The sequence below is a fragment of the Scaptodrosophila lebanonensis genome, unplaced genomic scaffold (genome assembly GCF_003285725.1).
Source record: "Scaptodrosophila lebanonensis strain 11010-0011.00,11010-0021.00 unplaced genomic scaffold, SlebRS2 tig00000080-arrow-pilon, whole genome shotgun sequence".
Taxonomy (NCBI): Eukaryota; Metazoa; Arthropoda; class Insecta; order Diptera; family Drosophilidae; genus Scaptodrosophila; species Scaptodrosophila lebanonensis.
This window is the reverse complement of record NW_022060561.1, coordinates 5,482,710-5,504,501: the sequence shown is the minus strand read 5'-3', so window position 1 is coordinate 5,504,501 and position 21,792 is coordinate 5,482,710. Positions and strand designations below refer to the sequence as shown.

Below are 21,792 nucleotides of genomic sequence, written 5' to 3'. Positions count from 1 at the left end.
TAAATGTATAGCTAGTTTAAAAACATTGACTGTTACTCCAAGGATAATTTAGCTTGAGTTCGTTTTGACTTCTTTAATCATTTATTTAAGGAAAGTACAATCGCCTCATTGGACATAAGGAATACAATTAATTATAAAAAGGTGTACAATCTCTTTGCATCATTTCTAAAAATGATTACTTACGACTGGGATAAATTAAAATATCGTTAGTGTTAATTTTATGTACAAGCTGGAAGAATTGTTTCTAAAATATTTAAATAGGGTACCCGTTTTTTTTTTTTTTTTGTTCAAATTGTTAATCATTTATTGATATTTAAAGATCTGCTTTTCTTACAATACTGTTACTATTTATTAGTAATTAATGATCCATTGTTTAAATAAAAAACCCACATTACATGACGTAAAATACAATTTATTTACATTTAAGAAAGTAGGTATTATGAAACTACATAGTACGTATGTTGCATGTGTTTATATGAAACATGGAAATATATAGTTGTTGGTGGATGTTTTCAATTACACTACACATTATGATAGAATGTTGCGAAGTTTTTCAATAAAACCGACGGATAGAGGTGTGAGAAAATTAATAATAAAATAGAAAACTATACTTTGGATGTTTTATGTGCGAAAAAAGGATTGCAACATTCGAAATCTCCTATTTAGATATTATGTTTTTAAATATATGTAAATGGTATTTCTTAAACTACGTCGATTGCAGGGATTTTGAATACTTTTTCATTTGAAGTAATACAAGTTTGTTTTTTGTTAAAAAGGGTAAATATTTTTATAAAAATTTACCGTTTTATATAGAAAATTAAAATTTCAACTGTTGCTAATGACGCGTAAAAGTAAAAACATAAATTACAAAACACAAAATAAAGGAAATCGAAAAAGAAGAAATTAAAATCACGCGCTATATAAAACATTTCTATCCATGAATTTATCCCTCGAAATCGGAATCATCATCCTCATCATCCAACACCACAGAAGCGTCGCTATCGCTGTCGATAATGCGAGTCTTTTTGGCGGGTGCCTTTTTCGCTTTGGCACCGCCGCTGCTATCATCGTCGCGGGCCCGCTTTACTGGGCGCTTAATAGGCGTTTCATCTATTTCCTCCACGTCTTCATCATTCTTACTGCTGCCGGATGCATTAGCTTCATCCCCTCCCTCCTGCTTCTCCTCCTCTTCATCCGAAAGCAAGAATGAGTAATTTATTTTCTTGCTGGCGGCCCGACGACCCGGACGGTCGGCACGCGGTTCTGTAACCTCCACTTCCATCTCATCGGAGTCCAGATCACTGTCGTCGCCCTTCTTCTTCTGCAAAAAGAAACCATGTTATTTAAAACGTCTGTTAATTAATGACCAGTTCAACCCACCTTTGATTTGCTAAAATCAAGCTTGCCCTGCTTGAGGCCATCGCCGTTCTTCTCCTTCTTTTGGCGCGGTTTCTTCTCGCCTGGTTCCTTCTTGACGCCCTTGGCGGCCGGTTCCTTTTTAACCTTGGGAGAGGTTTTCGAGCCGCTTTCAACAAGCGCATCGAACTCATCGACTTCTTCGCCTTCCTGCTTTTCAGTCTTGATCTTGACGGCCTTGGGTTGCTTAGCCCTGGCCGTGGCAGCATTGGCGGCTTGGAATTTCTTAATGATTTCGTCGGTCACCTTGAACTCGACCTTCTCGCCCAGGGGATCGGGGAAGATGTCATCGTTACCAGAGCTGCCCTTGTTCTTGGCCCGCTTGCCAGGCACTGGTTTTTGTCCCTTCATGGCCTTGGCTTGTTTAATGTTAATGCCCATCTCGTCGGCGCGTTCCTTTTCCTCGACTTCATCAAGTTTCTTTTCGAGATCATCCAAATCGTCGAGCCATAGCATCTGTATAGACTTGCTCTTGAGGTTCTCCAGTTCGGTCAGCTTCTGGTCGCGCTGCTTTAGCAGCTCGTTTTTGCGCTCCTCCGTCAACATCCACATAGACATGCCGAGCAGATAGTCGAACTTCTTTACATCCGACAATTTCTGGAAGGCCTTTTCAGGATCCACCTCCTTTTTCGGCTTTTTACCTGCACCGCTGGAAGCACCTTGTGCTTCCTCCTCTTCTTCTTCGTCGTCGGCCGGTTCGGCGTCTTCCATTTTAATGCGACGCTGCCATTCCTTGACCGGATCTGGCCGATATCCACGCTTTATTAGCTCATCGATCATTACCTTACGCTGCTTGTTCTCTACCACCAGCTTCTTCTCGCATTTCTCCAAAATGAAGCGCGCCTGATCGGTCAAGCGATCCGCTTGTGCCGTCAACTGGCCCACCAGATAATCCTTGCGCCTTCCGTAGTATTCCAAACGTAGATTATAGAACTCATTTAGTATGTCCGTTGGTGTGGCGTATCGACGCAGGCAATTGTTCTCATCGAATGCGTGCATCTGATTCGTGGAGATCGAAGAGGAAAGCTTGAAGACGCGATAGAAACCGCCGTCCTCGGCCCGCAAACGCTGGAACTCACCGGGCGCAAAGCTGACAACAAAGCGAACTGTTGTGTCCGTGTGGAACTCACGATATTCGGATACAATAGCCTTGACCTTCTCGGTGCCGCTAGACAGGGGTTCGAGAACATTTTCCTTGTAATTTTGCGTCCAGGTACCAATGGGCAACTCAGTGATCTCAATACGATCGCCTGAGAGCAGCTGAATGTTACCGGAGTGCACATAACGTCCATCGGACACATATTCCATTTTGCCACGGAAGTTCTTGTACCATGGATGCATTGGTAGAGGCTCCTCACCATTTAGAATGCGCTTCAAGTTTCTGATTATGTCACGCGGATTGTAGTTGGCTATTTTTGTGGACCAGCCTGTGCCAATGCCCTCGGCGCCATTCACCAGCACCATGGGTATAGTTGGTATATACCACAATGGCTCAATCCTCTGTCCATCATCCACTTGGTACTGGAGCAAGGGGTCATCCAGTGGATTATAAATGAGTCGCGTTAGCGGCGACATCAGGGTGAAAATGTAACGAGCACTTGCGCAATCTTTACCGCCAGCAAGGCGCGTACCAAACTGACCGCGCGGCTCCAGAAGATTGATATTGTTGGAGCCCACGAAATTTTGGGCCAAGTTTACAATCGTCATTTGGAGAGAGACCTCACCGTGATGGTAGGCCGACATTTCCGCAACCGAACCCGACAGCTGAGCCACTTTTACTTCACGCTTGTCGTTACGCTTGAAGCAGGTGAACATGACCTTGCGCTGGCCGGGCTTTAGACCATCCACCAGATTTGGTATGGAACGTTCATTGTCCGCATTCGAGAACAGCACCAACTCGAGATTAATGAAGTCCGAATAAGTGACAGATTTTGTGCCCTTGGTGTAGAGATAGCGTTCGGGAAGTCCCAATTGCTTGCGCCGCTTCACCTCATCCATATGATTGGTTAGCCATGTCTTACGCGAATCGACGTGCTTCTTCGCAAAGGCCATAACTATGTTGTCGTCATCAACCTGACCATCGTACTTGAATGTAATGCGATGACGGTCCATATCCTGGAAGTACTCCTTAGCCTCCTTGGAAGTTGAAGTACCCAAACCTTTGTAGTACTTTATATTGTACGTATGATGGTTGGGTGTGTCTGTCTTCCACTCCTCGAACTCGGGCAGTGAATAGAAGGAAATCTCCTCATTTTTTTTCGTTGCTTTCACAATGGGTGTGATAAACTCTTCGAGGAACGGTAGACGCAAGAGTTCCGGCCAATTGGTGTGTATAAAATTGATCAGCAGACCCTTGATGTGCGAACCGTCCTGATCCTGATCTGTCATGATCATGACCTTGCCATATCGAAGTGTTTTCAAATCATCCATGGTCAGGTATTTCTTCTTATACTGCAGACCAATAATTTTGCACAGATTATTGATTTCGGCATTCTCTGTCAACTGCTTAAAGGTGGCCTCTCGCACATTTAACAGTTTACCGCGAAGCGGAAATACGCCATAATAGTTGCGACCAATCACACCAAGACCGGAGACAGCCAATGATTTGGCTGAGTCTCCCTCGGTGAGGATTAGGGTGCACATAATTGAGTTTTTGCTGCCCGCCTCGTTCGCATCCTCCAGCTTGGGTATGCCCTTAATTTTACTCGACTTTTTGCCACCCGTCTTGGCGATATCGTTTTGTGCCTTGAATTTCGCCCAAGCCAGTACGGATTCAACAATTCCGGACTTGGAAACGCCGGCTATGAATTTATCAGATAGTGGGCACTTGGAACCGAAACTCTTGGCCTGCAGCGTCATGTTTTCCTTAGTTTGCGAGTCGAAGGTGGGATTTTCGATCAAGCAATTGATAAAGATCCACAGATGATTGCGCACCTGGAACGGCTTAATGTTGATGCCACCTAGAAAATATAGGTGACGGAGGTAAAAATGAACCAAGCTTTTATTTTAACTCCCTTCCACTTACCTTTGTTTTTCTTTTTAAGCACCTCAATTAATTGCTTAATCACATTGTCAACAACATGATCGACGTGTCGTCCACCTTTAGTGGTGGCAATGGAATTGACAAAGGAAACTTGCTGAAATCCACGATCCGATGGGCAACAGGCAACCTCCCAGCGCTCATTGCAGGATTCATAGACAATCTTGATCGGTTGACCAGCTTCATCATCCTTGTTCTTAACATACAAATCAATGTAGTCCTTGAAATTCTTTATAGTCAACTTGTTGCCATTCAAGTATACAGCCACGCCTTTGCTTGAGGCAGCTATATCGTAGGCGCGACGCGACATTAGAGCCACAATGTCATCATCAAGTTTTTCCATTTTGAATTTCTCCAGATCAGGACTGAATGTAATGCGTGTAAAATCCGAGCCACCAAAATCTTTAATCTATAAAAGAATAGATATTTAAACATATGAAATCATAGAACAGAAATTCATTACCCACCGTAGGATCGCTGGTCTTAGACATGTTACCGGCCCAAGTTTGCTTGAAACTGCGTTTATATTGCTTAGTTGCCGTCTCCACAGTGAACTTGGTTGAGAATATGTTGCACAATTTGGCGCCGTAGCCATTGCGGCCGCCAGTCACCTTCTTCTCATCATCATTGTAGTTGGATGAGGTCAACAGATGGCCGAAAATCATGGTGGGCACATACATTTTCTGTTCCTTGTGCATGGTAACCGGTATACCCTGACCATTGTTCCAAATAGATATTGTGTTCTTTTCCGCATCGATGTCGATCTTAATGGTGTTCATGGATTTATCGCGTTGCTTATTATCAGCCGCATTTACCAATATCTCATCAAAAATTTTGTAAAGTCCCGGCACGAATGAAATCTCTTTTTGGAGCATGCGACTCTTTTCAAAATCATAAATCCACATCAGCTCCTTAGTGTATTCCACGGAACCAATGTAGGAATCGGGTCGCAGCAAGATGTGCTCGAGTTGCGACTTTTTCTGATACATTTGTTCGATGGACAAGCCACCGCCGCCCTTGCCGTTCTCCATCATGCAGCTGTTGTTGTTGTTGTAGCTTCTGTGATTGTGCTAAAAATAAAAATGTAACAATTTGTAAAATGTTAATAAATTGGTAACTAAACCCAGCGCGTAACTGTACAAAATATTCATACACACATATGTGTGTAACGACTTAAAGAAAAAACGTTTAATTTGCTTGGCGCGCACACACAATCAAAGACAAGCGAGAAGCGCGCGCAGAGCGCTGTGTTTAACAACCCTGTGCTAGCTTCGTGTAGCGTGTGGCACTCACACACACACATGTTAAAGCCGGTTGCGAACGACGCACATTTAAATTGTGGTCTACACATTTATTGCCAAATTATATAAGCCAGGAAGGTTTTCAATAATATTGCCGGAGGTTTACTTATTTATATATTGAATGATTTATTTGTTTTCATTCCAGCGTCTTTATGCTGTACACTACAGCCATTCACAGCTACCACCACGTTTACATGTTTGTATGCATGTGTGTGTCGGTGTATTTCGAGTTTGCCGGCAGTGGTCAAAAGTTGTAAAATACAACATATTAACACAATTTTGATTAGCGAATTAAGACAACAGCTGCACATCTGCATGAAAGTAGCTCTTTTAGGCATGAGGAGCTCGTGGTGAGGTATAGAAAAGATCTGCAGAAATTCTATCTACACATGCATCGCCATTTTTGATTTTATGTGAATTTAATGAGACGACGCTTCTCACACAATTTTTGCATCACAAAATTGTACGTATACATACAACTATGTAAATGTGTAAGACAAAATAGCCCGGATATATAGAAAATTAGCACCTGGTTCAAAAATGCACTCACCTTATTAATTTGTTGCAAAGTTACAAGAAAATTTCGCTCCTTGTAGACGCGTTGCGAAAATTGCAGACAGAGACGCCGCACTGCGCTTTTTGTTGTGGCGTGTGCGTCGTCGTTGTTCCTTCTCGTGCTGCTGCGGCTGTTGCACGCACAGCAACTTATCTTAGTTTATATTTTCTTAAACCAGAAACACACAGTTAAACATTGAAATTCGTTAAGACCTTACAACAATAAAGCAACTTGTGCTACGCTAGCTGCGATTTCAGACGCAATGGCCACATTAAATTGTTTAACAAATAATGTGGCCAGCTTATGTGACCAGTTGGCGTAAGTGCAATAGAGATGGAAAAAAATACCCGCGGTTTGTGTTGAACGGTCACATAATATTTTTGCTTAATTCACCTAACTCACCTCTGGCTCATTTATTCACCTAAAGCGGTGACTGTTAGCAACTATCGACTGGCTGTGCATTTAAAATAATAAAGACTTTTGCGTTCTAAAAATAAATGCTTTGTTTTTGCATTTCCACTTCAACGATGCAGAATTCGCTTAGCGTGAAGAGAATCCATATTATCGAATTGCTTATATGGCCAAACAGGTTACATTGCCATGCGCTTGACCTTGCACAACGATTTCTTTGTGCAAAATGTTGTGATAGGTAAAGGGAACGTTCCACAATACCGGTTCGACTATAAATTCTTTTCAATACACTGTAATCTAGATCATACTTTCAGTTTCTATATCCATTCCTCTTACCTATAAATTTAGAAACATTTTATCATTGATTATTGGAGATTTAATGGGGCGATAGTGGAACAATAATTTATGAATAAGATTTGATGCATCAAGAAAATTTACCAAAATTTTAAAGTTGTCTTTAGAGGGGCTAAAAAGGAAGGTAAATGGCTAGACAGCAGGGAAACATTTCTGCCGATAGCTGTTAAAGTAGTGGAATTAGGATAGAATGTGCTTCACTGAGGTAGGAAACTCGGTGTTGCAGAATTGTAGTAGGGATTAGTGCTTGAAAATAGGTAAAGGAATTTATGTTGAAAATGGGAAATAATTATAAACAAAATCTTGAAGGGGTAAGAAACTTAGTGCAAAAGAATGCAATTCACAAAATTTAGGATACCAATTTATGCGGGACCATAAAAAGCGCTGATATTCACAAAACTTCTAATATCAATTTGTGTCCAATTACAATGATAGCACTAAGATGAGAAAATACATACAAGTACATATATGTATACTTTAAAATTTCGCTTCAATGTAAAGTTGGAACGGAGAATTTTCTCATCATAGCGAAGAAATTTGTGTGCCTTAAACATTGTAAACAATTCAATATAATTTGTTCAGTTTCTATTCAAATGCAAACTAAAATATGTAATGTAAAATATGTAAACAGTAGAGGCAAGTTTAGATTTTAAAGAAGGAGAAAACAAAGTATACGTTCGAAAATGAAGAAACCTCATTTATACGTACAGAGCATACAATGCATCCTTATACATTATTGTAAATAGTTGTAAATAGCGAGTGCATGTGACAAAAAAAAAGATAAATTAAAGGGTATACTTTTGTCGGCCGCATAACAATTCGTTTTAGCTTAAAGACCTTGTATATGGAAAATTGATCAACTCTTCAGAAAGCTGTGAATAATTCAACAATTTTGATCTTCACAATTTGGCGGCAATATTCCAAAAATGGATCGCCCCTTAAGTATAGGTCAGTTGCAAAAGAGCAGCCGCCCACTCGACTTGGAGACACACTACATATAATTAAAGCGCATTGAACTTGCCTGGCCATTCTATCTCGCAGTTTTAAATGCTCTCTGACGGCAGTGACGGAGACTCCAAGTTGCTCCAAGATGTTCATTTTGCTTTGCCTCCATCATCGTCATTAACCCCCGATCGACTGACTGAATGTTCAGTTCAGTTCAGCTTCATTTCAGTTTCACTCTCGCTTGCAGTTTTTTCCTTACACTCTTCACTCTTTACCGTTCAATGTTTGCTATTTTAATTCAAGTTGGGGTACGGCTTTTTTTCGCTTTTGTTCTGACAGCATCAGCTTAGGCGCTAGTGAGGGGCTCATAAATGCCGCGTTCTAAACGATCTTCTGCTCAGTTTTAACGCGTACTTTTGCGACAACGCACTGGCAGTTGCCCGTGCTACTTCAAGTTTTAATTATACGAGTATATAGAATTGCTTACATTCATTATTGTTGCTATTTGTTTGTAAGAATTGAAGCAGCACGCGTGATAACCAACAATTAAACGCGTGTGTTTCTGTGTATGTTCTGAAACAACCATTTAAAGATTACGAGTGCTTGGTAATGAGAAACACTAATCTATTGCATTAAGAATCAGATTTCATTTCCCCCTAGATAACATAAACAAAAAATGAAAAAAATATATAATATACAGCAATGTCAATTAAATAAAAGCAATGTTATGTTTAATATCGAAACAAACACGTTGAGTAACTTCGTTCTGAAACAAACCCGATTGGATTGACCTATGCCAGCCAGATAGTGAGAGTAATACAATTACTGGTTTTGTGCATCTTATTCTGAATCATAAGCTTTAACACAGCTTATACTAGTATGTATGAATATACTTTGTATACAAATCATATAATATGCAAATCATGCAATATGGTTTCGGGATGAGAAATGTTTACTTTTTTGTTACAGTTCGAATATTATGCGCATATACATATGTATGTAGTTTTATTTTGAGTCTGTGTGTTATATTCATTCTATATGACAATAAAAGACATCAAATAAGACATGACACTATGAGCTATGCATTCTTAGATATCATTTCAATTTTTCATAATAAATGTATTTCCGGAGAGGTTAAATAATTCGACAATTATATTTAATAAAGCGTTTGCAGTTTTAACTGAGCGTCAATAAAGTATATACAGAATAAAAATCGACAGTTTTTAACATAAATCTTAAATTAATTAATTTTGGATATCCTTTTGGTGTTTCACACCTAGAAGGAAGAATGGTGTTTGTCCGTCTGTTCGTTTATTTGTTCAATCAGAACTGCTCCCTACTTAGAAATAAATTTTCTAAATGCAAATACCAAGAAATGTTTTAAATTTATACATATTTTTGTACCTTTCACTGATGTGCTATTTAGTAGATAATATACATTTTATGATCAGCATTAAAAGACGAATCCAAATCGCGATGTCCGTCTCTGTTTCCATCATTACTTCTCTTATAGTTTTAGAGACGCCGCAATGAAACTTTATTTGCAATGAAACTTATTTGCCGCACACAGTCGAGATGGAAAATGTCACATCATTTTAGCTCTTATAAAAATAATATGATTTAAAAATAACTTTTGTATCGAAAACCCATCTATTTCTAAAGATACTGCAACCAAATGATAATTTTGTAACTAATTGTCCGAAGAGAGATACGATAGTGTGGAAAGAGTTGGTTTGCATCCAACCAACAAATTAAAATGCCAAAAATTGTGATTTATTTAAGCACTTTTCAAGCGTAATACTAATTCAGCGTTAAGCCAAGCCTCAAAAGTAGTAAATTATAATGTTGTATTGTTGCTAATTGCCCTTTTAGAATAATTGCGTTTAGTTTAATTAAACATGTTGCTCTGACAGATATGCATATATTTAATAGGAATTAATTGTGAAAATGTTAAAACACATGCACATGTATCTGTATCTTACTATATAAGCCTGCATGATTGCAAACACTCTTGTGTATACATTTATATATAATCAAACTTATCAAGCAGCTCAGATTCCAGTGGAAATCAATATGTGTACGTATATATGTATGTTCATATGTACATATATATGTTGTAGGAACCAGCTGCATTCTCAATAATTATTCTTTCTGTGCTACCAACAAATTAGGGGCACTGCATAAAATTAACGCTTGCTCTATAAAACGTATAATTTATATTGCTATAAAGATTGTGACCTCTATTTACATATTAAGGGCTGGAATGCACACTTTTTTTTTAAAAAAGTACAACAATTTTATGAAAACCAAGCTGAATCACCTCTTACAGTCGGTTAAAAGGTACTCGTTTTTATACTCTATACATGAAATGTTCCAGAGTATATAACGTTTGCGGGACGTGAAAAATGTAACAGACAGAAGGAGGCGTGGCAGACCCCACATAGTGTATACATATATTCTTGATCAGCATGATAGACGAGTCGATCTAGCCCTGTCTGTTTGTCTGTCCGTCCGTATGATCACCTATATATCGGAGACCATAACAGCTAGAGACAATAGTTCAAGATGCCTTATGTGAATACGTAGACAATGCATATTTTGGAATATTCCTCCTTCCTCTCTCTCCCGTAATTAGTGATTTTCATTAACTCCACGCCTAGACTCACATAGACAAAATTCCTATGCTAATGTGCAGTTAATCACCCTTTACGTGAGTTTTCTTAATTTTTTTTATTTTTATAAGTATTCTACAAACGTGTACAGAGTATTTCATTGTCGCGACATCCGACATTAGCTTTCCACTCGTTTAACTATAAATCAATTGCTAATAAACCGTTTTATGTTTATCTTTTTTTCGAAATGATTGTAATAAGCAATTATATTTTAACTCCCTTTTTATAAATTAATTGTAGGTTTGAACGTAAAGTGTTTTCACATTAAACCCTTGGGGATGTCATTTGTTTGGACTGAGACCGAAAAGACACACATTGATTAACCGATTTTTTGTCGTGCCAGTAGTGTTTTATAGAAAAGCCCTCTCTGGCTTTAAAAAAGTAGGAAAATGTGTATTTCTCTATGGAGTCTGGAACATTTTTTATTGTACTTAGCAAGTGGTCCATCATGTTCCACGGTTTAAATTTTAGTTTACAATTTTTTATTTAATTTGTATATATATTTAATAACCAAATTGTAACATGAAATTTGGAAACCAACTTTACTAACTGAAGAAAAATGAAACCTAGCTAGGAATTACATTTAAATTTCATTTCATTGAACCTACTAAAAAAAAACATGCAATATCTAAATATAAATATGTGTTAGCTCCATGTATATAATCATTTGTTTATAAACCGGTACCTCGCCAATTAGATGACAAGCCTCCTATTTTCTTTTTATTAATTAATTTAAGTGGCAAGCATGTTATTTTTAAGATGCACTGCCTATTTGGAAGGGCAAATAATAAACATACAAAATAATGTAAATATTTTTCGAAATCTCGCTATAAATCGAACATCGAACAAGTCGAACGTTCCTTGGAATTATGATATACTCCCAAGTAGATTAAAAGCTAAATTAGCTTAACTCAGGTATATACCTAAATAGCTCAAGCGAAAATATAAAAAGAATAATCAAATTAGGTGTAAAATAAACGAAATTTTCAAATATACCGCGACTTTTGTTCCCTTGGACTTGCATCATTACATTATTAGTTTGTAGCCCTTTTATTATTCATTTTAACTAGCTCTGTTAACAATTACAAAATGAATATTTAAATGAACAATAACTAATTTTCATCTTTTAAGACATTATCATTATCATGTTTAAATATCGAGCATTAGACGCTGCTGTATTATTATTTTCTTATTTATTATTCATTTCAATAAGATAATGATAATTGTATGCAAGGTCGTAGGTAGGGGGGATAAAAAATTTTGCCATATAAAGTCGACCACACGTTCATTATTATGACACACTATTTCGCCTTAAAATTGATCTGATTTGGATTTGTTGAAGTTTTTTCATTGATCATACGCATAAGTTATTTTTTAAATGCATCGTGCCTTATTTAATCAAAATTTTATTTTTCTGGCCCCCCTTTGGTAAAAGCTGCCTACGCCCTTAAGTGTATGGATATTTATTTTATTTATAAACTTTTTTTGGTTTAAACATGAATATTTTTGGCAGCCCAAATAGCCCAAACATCCTCATCCGAGTAAAATGCATAGGCACACATTTTTGAGGTTATTTGGGTTAATATGGATTCCGCATCTATTTGCAGTAATATTAATGGTTGGTTAGAGAATAAGTACAATTGGCATTCTGAACTGTAGACAATTGAACTGCAATGCTCATTGGCCAGCCCCAGCTAATTAGACAAAGTTGGTGTTAATTGGTTATAAAGACCGACACGACCGAGATGCATTGCTCGAAGCTGCGGTTCCATGCAAAGTGCATAGTTTTAAAAGCATTTCGCAACTAATTAGCAGTTGCATATCTATTTATTTTTGGTGCCTAGCCGCCAATGCCAAAAATAAATATTGACCAATGACAATGCTGAACTTCGATCCAAGCTGGAGCTGTGGGAGTCACTTTCAAGTTCTCGTTTAAGCGTTAAATATTGTTTAATTTATCACGTGTTCAAAAATTGCTGCACTTCGAATGCCTTTGATGGTGCCCGTTGACCCGATTACGGGTGCGGCCCTTATCAAAAGTACTATATGAGAATATATAGTTCAAGGCATTACGATTATCTTGCTGAATATGTGCATATACATATGTATGTACATACATACTCGTATGTATTGGAGTATATAAGATTGTTTTTTGTATAGTGCTCTCTGTTTTGTTGCGCCCACTGCTATCGCGCTGTTGTTGTTGTTGTTGTTTATAATGCTTATTTAATAAAACATATGTATGTAATAAATACTGTGCATGGGATTGAAAACATTTGGCTCGATTAAATTTGAATCGCAGTTTGAAAACTGAAGTCGAGCAGAGCGCGCGGCATTTACATTTCCATTTGGCCATACCAGTGAATAATAGTTGTTGTTTAAAATTCGCACTATAATATAAATAACTTGCGAAATGGTAAAAATTTAACAACTGAGTCACCATTATAGACAAGCGATAAAGAATACACACACACATATTTACATTTACATACGTTTGCTCGATGGAAAATCGAAATCAAGTTTCGTTCAATTCACAATTTGGCATTTTCAATGTCAATGTCAATGCTAATGTTAATTTACAGTGGCAGCGCAGTTTTCAGGTTGCAGCTGCTAAGCGAAAATGTTGCCGGCACTGAGCAGCGCAACAAAACAAAACAAAATAAAGCCAAACAAAGCAATGTGAAGTGAAGTGCCTGCTAGACCACCACAAAAGCTAGAAACTGTGCAATTTAAAAAGAAAATTAAAAATTCATGTGTCTTTTTATTGCTAAATACTAGCAACACGTGAGCCTAATGATAGTGTTTAAGTGTGCTAACGTGCTATTAATTGCTAGCTTCTTCCTCTGTAATTGGAAAACCGTGTGAAAATGGGCCGAATCATCGATGGGGGCAATGATTCCTAAGAACGTTTATGGTGCCTTGCCATAGGTTCAACATATTGCTCAATGCCAGCAATGTCAGTAATCAGCTTTAGCAATACACACGAACACTCACACACCTGCTTATGACTGTAAATTTATCAAGTGGTGTATTGAAAACATTTTCTGTTCATTAGCAACATTGCCTACGAAACTTGCCGCTGGCAACATTTTCCATTGCCAGCTCCGACTAAAAACAATTGTGGATATGTTGTTAAGTATGAGCTGGCAGTAATCGTTAGTTCGTTATGAAACTTTTATGTTTGATTATATAATTTTATTTATTTATTGCATCAAATTTCAATTCAAAAGAAAGGAATATTAAAGTGTAAGGGTTCTTTCTTATTAGATTGTATCCGTGTGTACGAGTCTTTACACTTATGTTGATGTTTTCCGATGTAAAACAAGTCCCAATGTGTTCAAAGCTTTAAAAACACATAAATAGCATAAAAAAGGAAGATATAATAAAAATTTCTTAGAGCCGCACAACTTTATGAGAAGTTTACTGTGATTCATTGAGCAGTTGACTAAGTTGATTAAGAACCTACACTCAGAGAAAACACGTACATACTAAGTATTTTTGTTCGAAGCCCAAGTACCGACGACGAATGTATCTACTTGCTTTTGTAGGTATCCAAATACTTAATAATAATACACCTTTTTAAGTAGGTTTGTGTCTTAATGATAGTATTGAGTTTAATATAGGTCTGGTGCCGTGGTTACCATTATGTCATTTGTAATTAATAAAATATTTTTCTTCCTTCTATATTCATGTTTTTCAATGATAACTTTTCGCGTGCATTATATTTATGTATGTTTTCTGCTATTACTCTTCTATATTTACATTATATTGATAAATATAAACAAATACGTAGGTCACAAATATTGATATCAATAAATAAATAGCCCAACAGATCTAAAGTGCACGGTGGGCGTTTATTTCATCGGCTTGTAAGTACTTTGTAATTGAACCACAAAGCCGCTGAAAATCCACTTGGGATTTTAGTAAGCTTTTATCTCTATTTTACATTTAACGTCGATTCATAGTCCGCATTTACACGATGGGTTTTACTCAAAAGTAATTGCGATTGCTTGCGCTTCTTTTTTTTGTTGTTTCAGAGTGTTTTTTCCTCAATGTAGGCATTTTACTGTTCTAATTATTGCCAACATATTGGCAATCAATTAATTATTCTACTTGCTTACTATATTCTAGAATGCCTTTTGTGATTTTTTATACAATTAACAAATATAATATATATTGAACGTTGTTTATATATAAATTTATTATTTATGTATTTATATGTATTGTTAACAATATATATAAATATGTATATATATATATATATATATATATATATATAATATACATAAATATATATATAATATATATAAATATATTAACATATTCGCAAGGGTTTTTATTACATATTCTTAATCAAATTTCGTAAAATAATTGCATGCAATTTATCCCTCACAAAAATCTATTTAACGTCTATCGGGCTATCTTGAAGAAAACTCAATTTTGAAAATAATTATGAAGGAAGTAAATGGCCTATATTCATTTACAATCGGTCTTTAATTTGTGATTATATTTTTCACTAAGTGTTCCTAAACTGATTGCAAAAACAATTGCGTATTATGTAGCCAAGGAACAGACATTTTCTCTGAAATGCTTCAATTGGATTTGGGGAACAAATGTTTCTTCGGTTGGTTTGTTTCTAACGTAAGAGTGATGTCATTGCCTGTACGTTAAAGAAAATAATACTATTGCTGATTAAAATGTGAGAGCATATGGTTTCCAGAACAACTGATTCCATAATTTCTAGAATATTTTTCAGATGAAAAGAAAATATGCAAATATGTTTTTATAAGAAATGTTTGGGGCGATTTTTTCTGTATACAATATATAAAGTGTTGGACTGATTAATAATTGTATTAAAACTCTAGTCAATAATTAAAAATAAAGTTCAATTTCCTAGATTAATTTGGCAAGTTCGCGTTAAATAATGCAGGCCTGGATGTTAAAAGATAAAGTGTTAATATTTGAACACCTTTTCTGATATTAGCAGGCAAATTTTGAAGTTTTATTTAAACCTTTTATCATAATATTTAAGTATTTTAATTTCAATTTGTTTTCTTCTATCTTTTATTGCTATAGTTTTTCATCTTCACTTCTTTTTTGATAGGTCTAATAACGTATCTGACTACTCTCTGCTGTGAATCGGGACATAGCTGGCTGTTTGGCAAATAAAATTCCCCCACCGTGTCGGATTCGTTATTAGATATTTTTGTCATTTTTATAGGCTTTTTTATTTCTTTAGTTTTATGTAGTTTAAATAAATAAATAAAATAATGCTGTCATTAAAATCAAAAAAACCTCTGAAAATAGTGACATTACAACGATTCAGTATTTGTTTTATCAGTTAGAAAAAAATCAAGTAAATCGATATATACTTGTATATAACTGGTTTCAAAGTTCCCTTATTCATTTCAAAACTAAATCAATACCGGCAATCAATTCCTTTGCAGGCCAGTGAGCACAGCATGCCTGCCATTGAACACAAGCTGAACCTCAGCGAGGAGGATGTTCCAGCGAATATACGTGTCATAGCGGAGAAGCAAGGAGAATGCGAGCAAAGCAAAAAGGAAATTATAGAACAATTTCGCAGTTATATTCTAGGTAGGTCTCAGATCACTCAGCAGTTGCAGAATTTACGAGTGTATGTATTTGAATGGCCACAGAACACAACGAGTGCCAACCCTATCGCAACGATGACAAATATTTGGAGAAGTTTTTGAGGGCTCGCTACTGGAAAATAGAGAACAGCTACAGATTGGTGAGAACAGCGTGATTATCATAGGAGTACTCGTATTTCTATTCATTTCTATACCAGCTCTGCAGTTACTATAAATTCCGCGAGCAGAACAAGAACTACTATGAGAAGGTGCGTCCACTGGACTTGCGCCATTTGGGAGACGACGATATATTGACTGTCACGCCCTATCGTGACCAGCATGGACATCGCATACTCATCTATCGCTTTGGACTGTGGCGCCCGAATCGGGTGACTGTCGATGACATCTTTCGTGCCACCATTGTGCTGCAGGAGCTAGGCTCCCTGGAGCCGATCTCACAGATTGTGGGTGGTGTTGGCATCTTCGATTTGAAGGACTTGTCTTTTGAGCACATTCTGCATCTCAGTCCGGGAGTGGCTCAGAAAATGATTGCTCTGCTAGTGGTAAATTGAAGCTATTTTAAATTGTTGCTCGATAGTTATTGTGTTCATCTGTTTTTGCAGACTTCCATGCCAATACGCACGGCCGCCTTGCATATAGTCAACCAGAATTGGATGTTTAATGCTGCCTTCAAGATTTTCAAACCCTTCTTGAATGCTTCTATGCGGGAGCGTCTCTACATACACGGCAGCGATATGAGTTCCCTACACAAGTTCATCGATCCGGAGCATTTGCCAAAGCGGTAGGTAGAAGGGTGTTCTTTGTTCTTTTAGTTCAGGAACCCAATTTGGGAATTCTTTTATAAGATATATGAGGTTAGTTACTAGCAATAGCTTGATGTAAACGTACAGTTTGTTGATATAAGCTCTAAAGTGACAACTAATCTAATCTAGGAAATGATACCAATTTCAATTAGCCATCCAGAAATCAAATCATTGGCTAAGGAATAAAGGAAAGTAGACTTTAATAGATGCTTCATTCTTATACATTCTCTTCGGGCTTGAATAAACCGAGATATTTGAAACTCCTCATAAATAGATATTATTTTCGCCTAGTGAACACTCTAGGTTCAGATAGAATAGAATACATAAAAGCTCACAATCTATAGTTATTGTATATGTAGAGAGTTTTAGTCATCTCGCGAGCATGGCGTTATTTTAAAGCTCGTAATGCCAAGAATTCATCTATGATTAATCATTTTCATGGATTATTTGATTACAACTATTGACAAAGAATGTGTCAGAAACGCATCTACTTAAAAAGGGGCTACACTGAGCTCTTTAACTTAACCTTATATTGAAAAGGATCAACTTAAAGTAGAGTTTATTTTCTAAAAGATGTCCTTAATTCTATGGGAAGCCTGATCATTGTTTGTAGTTCTGTAGAGTCGAAACAATTTTGATCTAATTACCCCATTTACTGTTTCAGCTACGGCGGTGTACATGAGGACTATCCTTATACGCTTTGGCTGGACATGCTCCAGGAGCACGGTGGCAGTGTGCGGAAGGATATGGAGCAGCTTGGATTTATTTTTGATCAATAAGAAGCTTATTATAACTTTTATCTCTAGAGCGCTGTTTATTCTGAATAACTTAATGGCGTTCTTTTAATAATATACTAATAAACTGAAATTTTGATACTTTAAATTTAGTTCCTCTATATGGTATGCGGATCTAGGACTGCGCGTTGCCGCTCAGCGCATTCGCCGAAGGATAGTGAGAGCGGAGCAGCATGCAACGCTCCCGATCTGTCCAGAGTGTGCGACGCTTCAGCATTATCTCCCGTTCAAGTACCCCACGCGTCTTTATCAACTCCTCCTTGGTATGTTCAGCCTCGCCCAGTTCGTGGAGCATGGCCGACACGCTGCTCTGTATGGTGTGCACCTCATTGATGAGGTCCTGTTGCGCAATATCGCGGCAGTTCTCCACATTCGGACGGAAGCTGCGATTGTCCATGCGTGTTTGAGCCACCTTCATGGCGGCATCGAAGCTGCGTACTCGCCGATGTAGGTTCACAATACGTGTCTCCGTATCGGCCAGATTCTGCAGGACATTGCGCAAATCATTCTCGAAACGCTGCACCGCCTCCTGAGTGCAATTGATGCGCGCCGTGAGTGTCTTCTCCACCAAGTCTGCCTGCGTGCGGATGTCACGCGCCGCATTCATTAATATCGCGTTGAGAGTGGTACGTAGAGCGGCCGATTTCTGGCGGCACTTTTCGCACTCCTCGAGCGTTTCCTGGCTGAAGTGCTCCCAATACTTTTCCGATGCCTGCTCTGGCGGTTGGCGGATAGCGCCCGGTCGAAATAATATGGTCTTTGAGTAATTGTTCAGACTCAAATTGATGGTGTCGATCTCGTAGGCCTCTTTTTTGTCACTCCAATCGTACTCGAGACGCTGGCGCGCTGTCCTATTCTCCACCTGCTGCGCCTCAAAGTCCTCGAGTGTCTTCTTCAGCAGTCGTCGTATCTCGGCTATAAGCGCCAACTCATTGACCAGCTCCTCTTCGGTCTGATCGCGCACCAGCTCTGTGTCGGGTCGCGTACAACGATTCTCCAAACACTCCTTGGCTATGGACTCTGGCACGCCCAATACGACCAACGATTTGCGCAATCGTATGCGTTCCTCCTCCATGGTGGATATCTCATCGGCCATCGCCTTAGTGTGCATTGGGTAATTATATTTTAAACACGACTTCTGTTACCCTCACAACTTGAACTTACTTTAATGGCGTTTTCCAGGGTCGTCTTCCACTTCCCTATGAGCTGAACGCGCAGCCGCACTTTGTCATTCGTCTCGTTCTGTGTCTTGGTCACTATGGCCGAGAGTCTCTGGAACTCAGTGGCGGCACTGAAGCGGTTCCTGGAATGGCCATTAAAGTTACAGATTGCCGCGATAAAGACTTTAGCCTTTATCCATGCTGGTTGTTTTTTTAAAGCCCACCCCTCTTTAACCTACATATATAGCCCTGAACAACCACTTACTTGTCCGCTTTGTCTATCACCCCATTGACTAATTGGACTGTCTTTTGGTTTCTGGCGCGCCATTCGTTGGGACTGTAGCGCGTTATGGAGTAACGATCGGCCACGGGTCGGGTGCCTGTGAGGCCCGCCATTGGACTCCAATCGACTTTGCCAGTGGCCCAGGGTCCAATGGGTCCCATCGGGGCGAGCTGATCCTTCTGTGGCAATTCGTCACCCGCCTGTGGCAAATAGCAAGGCGGATTGTGCAGATCATCTGCATTGGGATCGATGGAGCGCTGTGGTCACAAAGCATTGGAATTAGGTGGCTTAGCCGAGGGATATCTATCAATCCTCGATAATACGTACGGCAAACTGCACCTCCTCAGTCTTGAGCGGACCGTACGCCTCCTGATACTGGCCACGACGTATGTCTGCGATTTGCTCCTGCTGCTCATCCACGCCCATCTGTAAGTCGTGATTCATCCGCTGCTGCTCCGTCACGGGTCCCACCACATTCTTTTGGATATACTGCTGTTGCATGGCATGTTTGGTCTCTGGCGAGTGTGGTGCCACCGCCACCTTTGCCGGAGTGGGTTGAACAGGTAGCCGGCGCGGTGGCGGATCCGCCGGAGGAGCGCAAACTGGAGGTGTCGGGCAGGTAGCCCGCGGATATAGCTCTATTTTCTGGTGGCCACAATCGCCCTGTCCCATATCCTCTTGCTTACAACAAGATGCCATTTTAATTATAGAATTGTTTCAAAATTTAAATAATTTTTTATAATTTCACGTTTTTATTTATTTGTTTATATTTTAACTGTGTGCGGAGTCTGCAGTTCAATCAATATCAGAAAAGGAAAATGTAATGAACGTTGTTTGAAAGATATAAACACGAAGCCGGGTTGCTTAGGTTGCCGGCAAAACAATGAACTACCTTCTCAACCCTCTCCTGGCAACGGAAGGCACAAAAACTTGAGAGTGAAGTTTAAAAACTAGAGGCCTAAATGGTCTAATGATATTGCAGTTGATTAAAAGTTTCAAATAAATATTGGAAGTTTTTTCTGAGCTAGGGCTCGTAACGATCTCTAACAATCTTTTTTAGAAAGTAAGAAACGAGCTTCTGAGTTTATCGCATTTACTTATATTTGTAAAATTTAGATATGACTAATAATTTTTGAACATAACTTAGGCTGAATTAATTCTTTGCCATCTGATTAAAGAACATGAGGGAGAACTGAAGCACATTGCTGGGCTTGTAACGCAGCAGGTTCAAAACATAGTCCTGCATTAGATCGGCCAGTTCGGGATGCTGGGCCAAGTATTTGGTTGCGTTCTCATAGCTGAGTGGCCGTAGGTTTTTAAATTGTTTGGCCAACTTCAGATCTTGGCGCCACATTAGTTCCAGCTTTGGTGATTTGGGCTCTTTGGGCTTAATCGGCCCACAAGCGGAATGCAGCAGATAGTTATAGCCGCGCCAGAAGTGCATTATAATGTGACCCTCCGGGGTCATAAAGGTCTCAGCCACATCCTGCAGCTCATCATTGAAGCACTGCTGGTTGATAATGTGTACAGCAAACTTGTAGGTGCGATGAAAGATGCGGACCAGCTTGCGCTCCTTTCGCACCACCAGATTGCAGCGCAGGACCCGTCCAAAGAGATTCATCGTGTAGTACTCGTAGTTGCCGACAAAGTTGTTGCAAATCAGATGGCGCATGAGCAGCATAATGCCGCCATCGAGCACGAAGACGTGATCACGATCCTTGATGTCGATCGTGGACTTAAACTTTTGGCTCTCTTCGTTGATTTTTGTCTCTCGCACGGCCGTGATCAGCAGATCATCGTGATTACGTAACTCTAGAGACTTCTCGACCCTCGCATGGTCCACTCGATCGAATTCCGTGCGCTTCTCACAGATCAGCACAAACTTATCATCGTACTTCCCCTGCAGCTGATGGCCACATTCGGTGAAGCCCTTCCCCTTTCGCATTTTGCTGCTGCTGTGCACCACATAGCCGTCGAGGGCCTCCTCCACATTCACACAAAACTTGCCCACCTGTTCCAGTTCGCGTTCAAAGAATACCTTGATATTCTCGCTCAGCTTGCAGTTCGTGTTGCGCAGCTTGGAGATGTACAGCTGCTCCTTGAAGATGATCGCCCGCTTAACATGCAAGAACTGCTTCGGATTTATCTCCCAGTGGCATCGATGGAACTCTTCCGAGGAAGGCTCGATCGGACGCAATAGCGCTGATATAATACTCGAGATACTGATCTCATCCTGGGCGCTCAGCTTATCAGGCAGCTCGCTGCTATCTGTTTCAGAGGGATTTTTGTACGGTTCCGCGACTCCCTCACCATCAAGTGGCAAAAATAGAGGAGGGTTTAGTGTAACAGGTTCACAAAATGATTTTGTATCTGTTCAATACACAATTATAGTAGGGGTGTAGAAATCAAGGTTAAGATAAAACTTACCCATTTTTTGAATTA

At 39.0% G+C, this 21,792-nt stretch overlaps 4 protein-coding genes across 5 annotated transcripts; 1 reads left to right on the top strand and 3 right to left on the bottom strand.

Annotated features, from left to right (window-relative positions):
• Positions 1-606: 606 nt before the first annotated feature.
• On the bottom strand, positions 607-6,530 carry LOC115625842 (DNA topoisomerase 2). Its single transcript, XM_030521044.1, has 5 exons — positions 6,308-6,530; positions 4,924-5,526; positions 4,442-4,865; positions 1,381-4,376; positions 607-1,321 (listed from the first exon to the last, which is right to left on the bottom strand). The coding sequence occupies exons 2-5, from the start codon at positions 5,488-5,490 to the stop codon at positions 944-946; spliced, it is 4,365 nt and encodes a 1,454-aa protein (XP_030376904.1). The 5' UTR covers positions 5,491-5,526; positions 6,308-6,530; the 3' UTR covers positions 607-943.
• A 1,955-nt stretch (positions 6,531-8,485) lies between these two features.
• On the top strand, positions 8,486-17,995 carry LOC115625709 (alpha-tocopherol transfer protein). Of its 2 annotated transcripts, none has more exons than XM_030520854.1 (6): positions 8,486-8,629; positions 16,143-16,293; positions 16,356-16,450; positions 16,508-16,852; positions 16,913-17,091; positions 17,778-17,916. In XM_030520854.1, the coding sequence occupies exons 2-6, from the start codon at positions 16,158-16,160 to the stop codon at positions 17,890-17,892; spliced, it is 870 nt and encodes a 289-aa protein (XP_030376714.1). In that variant the 5' UTR covers positions 8,486-8,629; positions 16,143-16,157; the 3' UTR covers positions 17,893-17,916. The 2 variants fall into 2 exon arrangements, with proteins under 2 accessions (XP_030376714.1, XP_030376713.1); XM_030520853.1 differs by lacking the exon at positions 8,486-8,629 and adding an exon at positions 12,997-13,111 and having other exon boundaries at positions 17,778-17,995.
• LOC115625708 (tektin-4) lies at positions 17,908-20,173 on the bottom strand. The gene is made up of 4 exons (XM_030520852.1): positions 19,678-20,173; positions 19,333-19,607; positions 19,072-19,210; positions 17,908-19,006 (listed from the first exon to the last, which is right to left on the bottom strand). The coding sequence occupies exons 1-4, from the start codon at positions 20,047-20,049 to the stop codon at positions 18,023-18,025; spliced, it is 1,770 nt and encodes a 589-aa protein (XP_030376712.1). The 5' UTR covers positions 20,050-20,173; the 3' UTR covers positions 17,908-18,022.
• Positions 20,174-20,429: 256 nt separating this feature from the next.
• Positions 20,430-21,792, bottom strand: LOC115625980 (ciliogenesis-associated TTC17-interacting protein). The gene is made up of 2 exons (XM_030521226.1): positions 21,778-21,792; positions 20,430-21,720 (listed from the first exon to the last, which is right to left on the bottom strand). The coding sequence occupies exons 1-2, from the start codon at positions 21,779-21,781 to the stop codon at positions 20,504-20,506; spliced, it is 1,221 nt and encodes a 406-aa protein (XP_030377086.1). The 5' UTR covers positions 21,782-21,792; the 3' UTR covers positions 20,430-20,503.

What these genes read in the sequence shown, in the direction of transcription:
- LOC115625708 (XM_030520852.1), bottom strand. Translation starts at nt 20,049, where the DNA reads ATGGCATCTTGTTGTAAGCAAGAGGATATGGGACAGGGCGATTGTGGC. An exon ending in GTGATAGACAAAGCGGACAA is followed by an intron (nt 19,211 to 19,332) that starts GTAAGTGGTTGT and finishes TGGCCATTCCAG; the next exon opens with GAACCGCTTCAGTGCCGCCA. An exon ending in CCCTGGAAAACGCCATTAAA is followed by an intron (nt 19,007 to 19,071) that starts GTAAGTTCAAGT and finishes ATGCACACTAAG; the next exon opens with GCGATGGCCGATGAGATATC.
- LOC115625842 (XM_030521044.1), bottom strand. Translation starts at nt 5,490, where the DNA reads ATGATGGAGAACGGCAAGGGCGGCGGTGGCTTGTCCATCGAACAAATG. An exon ending in GCTTAAAAAGAAAAACAAAG is followed by an intron (nt 4,377 to 4,441) that starts GTAAGTGGAAGG and finishes TATATTTTCTAG; the next exon opens with GTGGCATCAACATTAAGCCG. An exon ending in TTGATTTTAGCAAATCAAAG is followed by an intron (nt 1,322 to 1,380) that starts GTGGGTTGAACT and finishes TTCTTTTTGCAG; the next exon opens with AAGAAGAAGGGCGACGACAG.
- LOC115625709 (XM_030520853.1), top strand. An exon ending in ATTTCGCAGTTATATTCTAG is followed by an intron (nt 16,294 to 16,355) that starts GTAGGTCTCAGA and finishes GAATGGCCACAG; the next exon opens with AACACAACGAGTGCCAACCC. An exon ending in AAATGATTGCTCTGCTAGTG is followed by an intron (nt 16,853 to 16,912) that starts GTAAATTGAAGC and finishes CTGTTTTTGCAG; the next exon opens with ACTTCCATGCCAATACGCAC.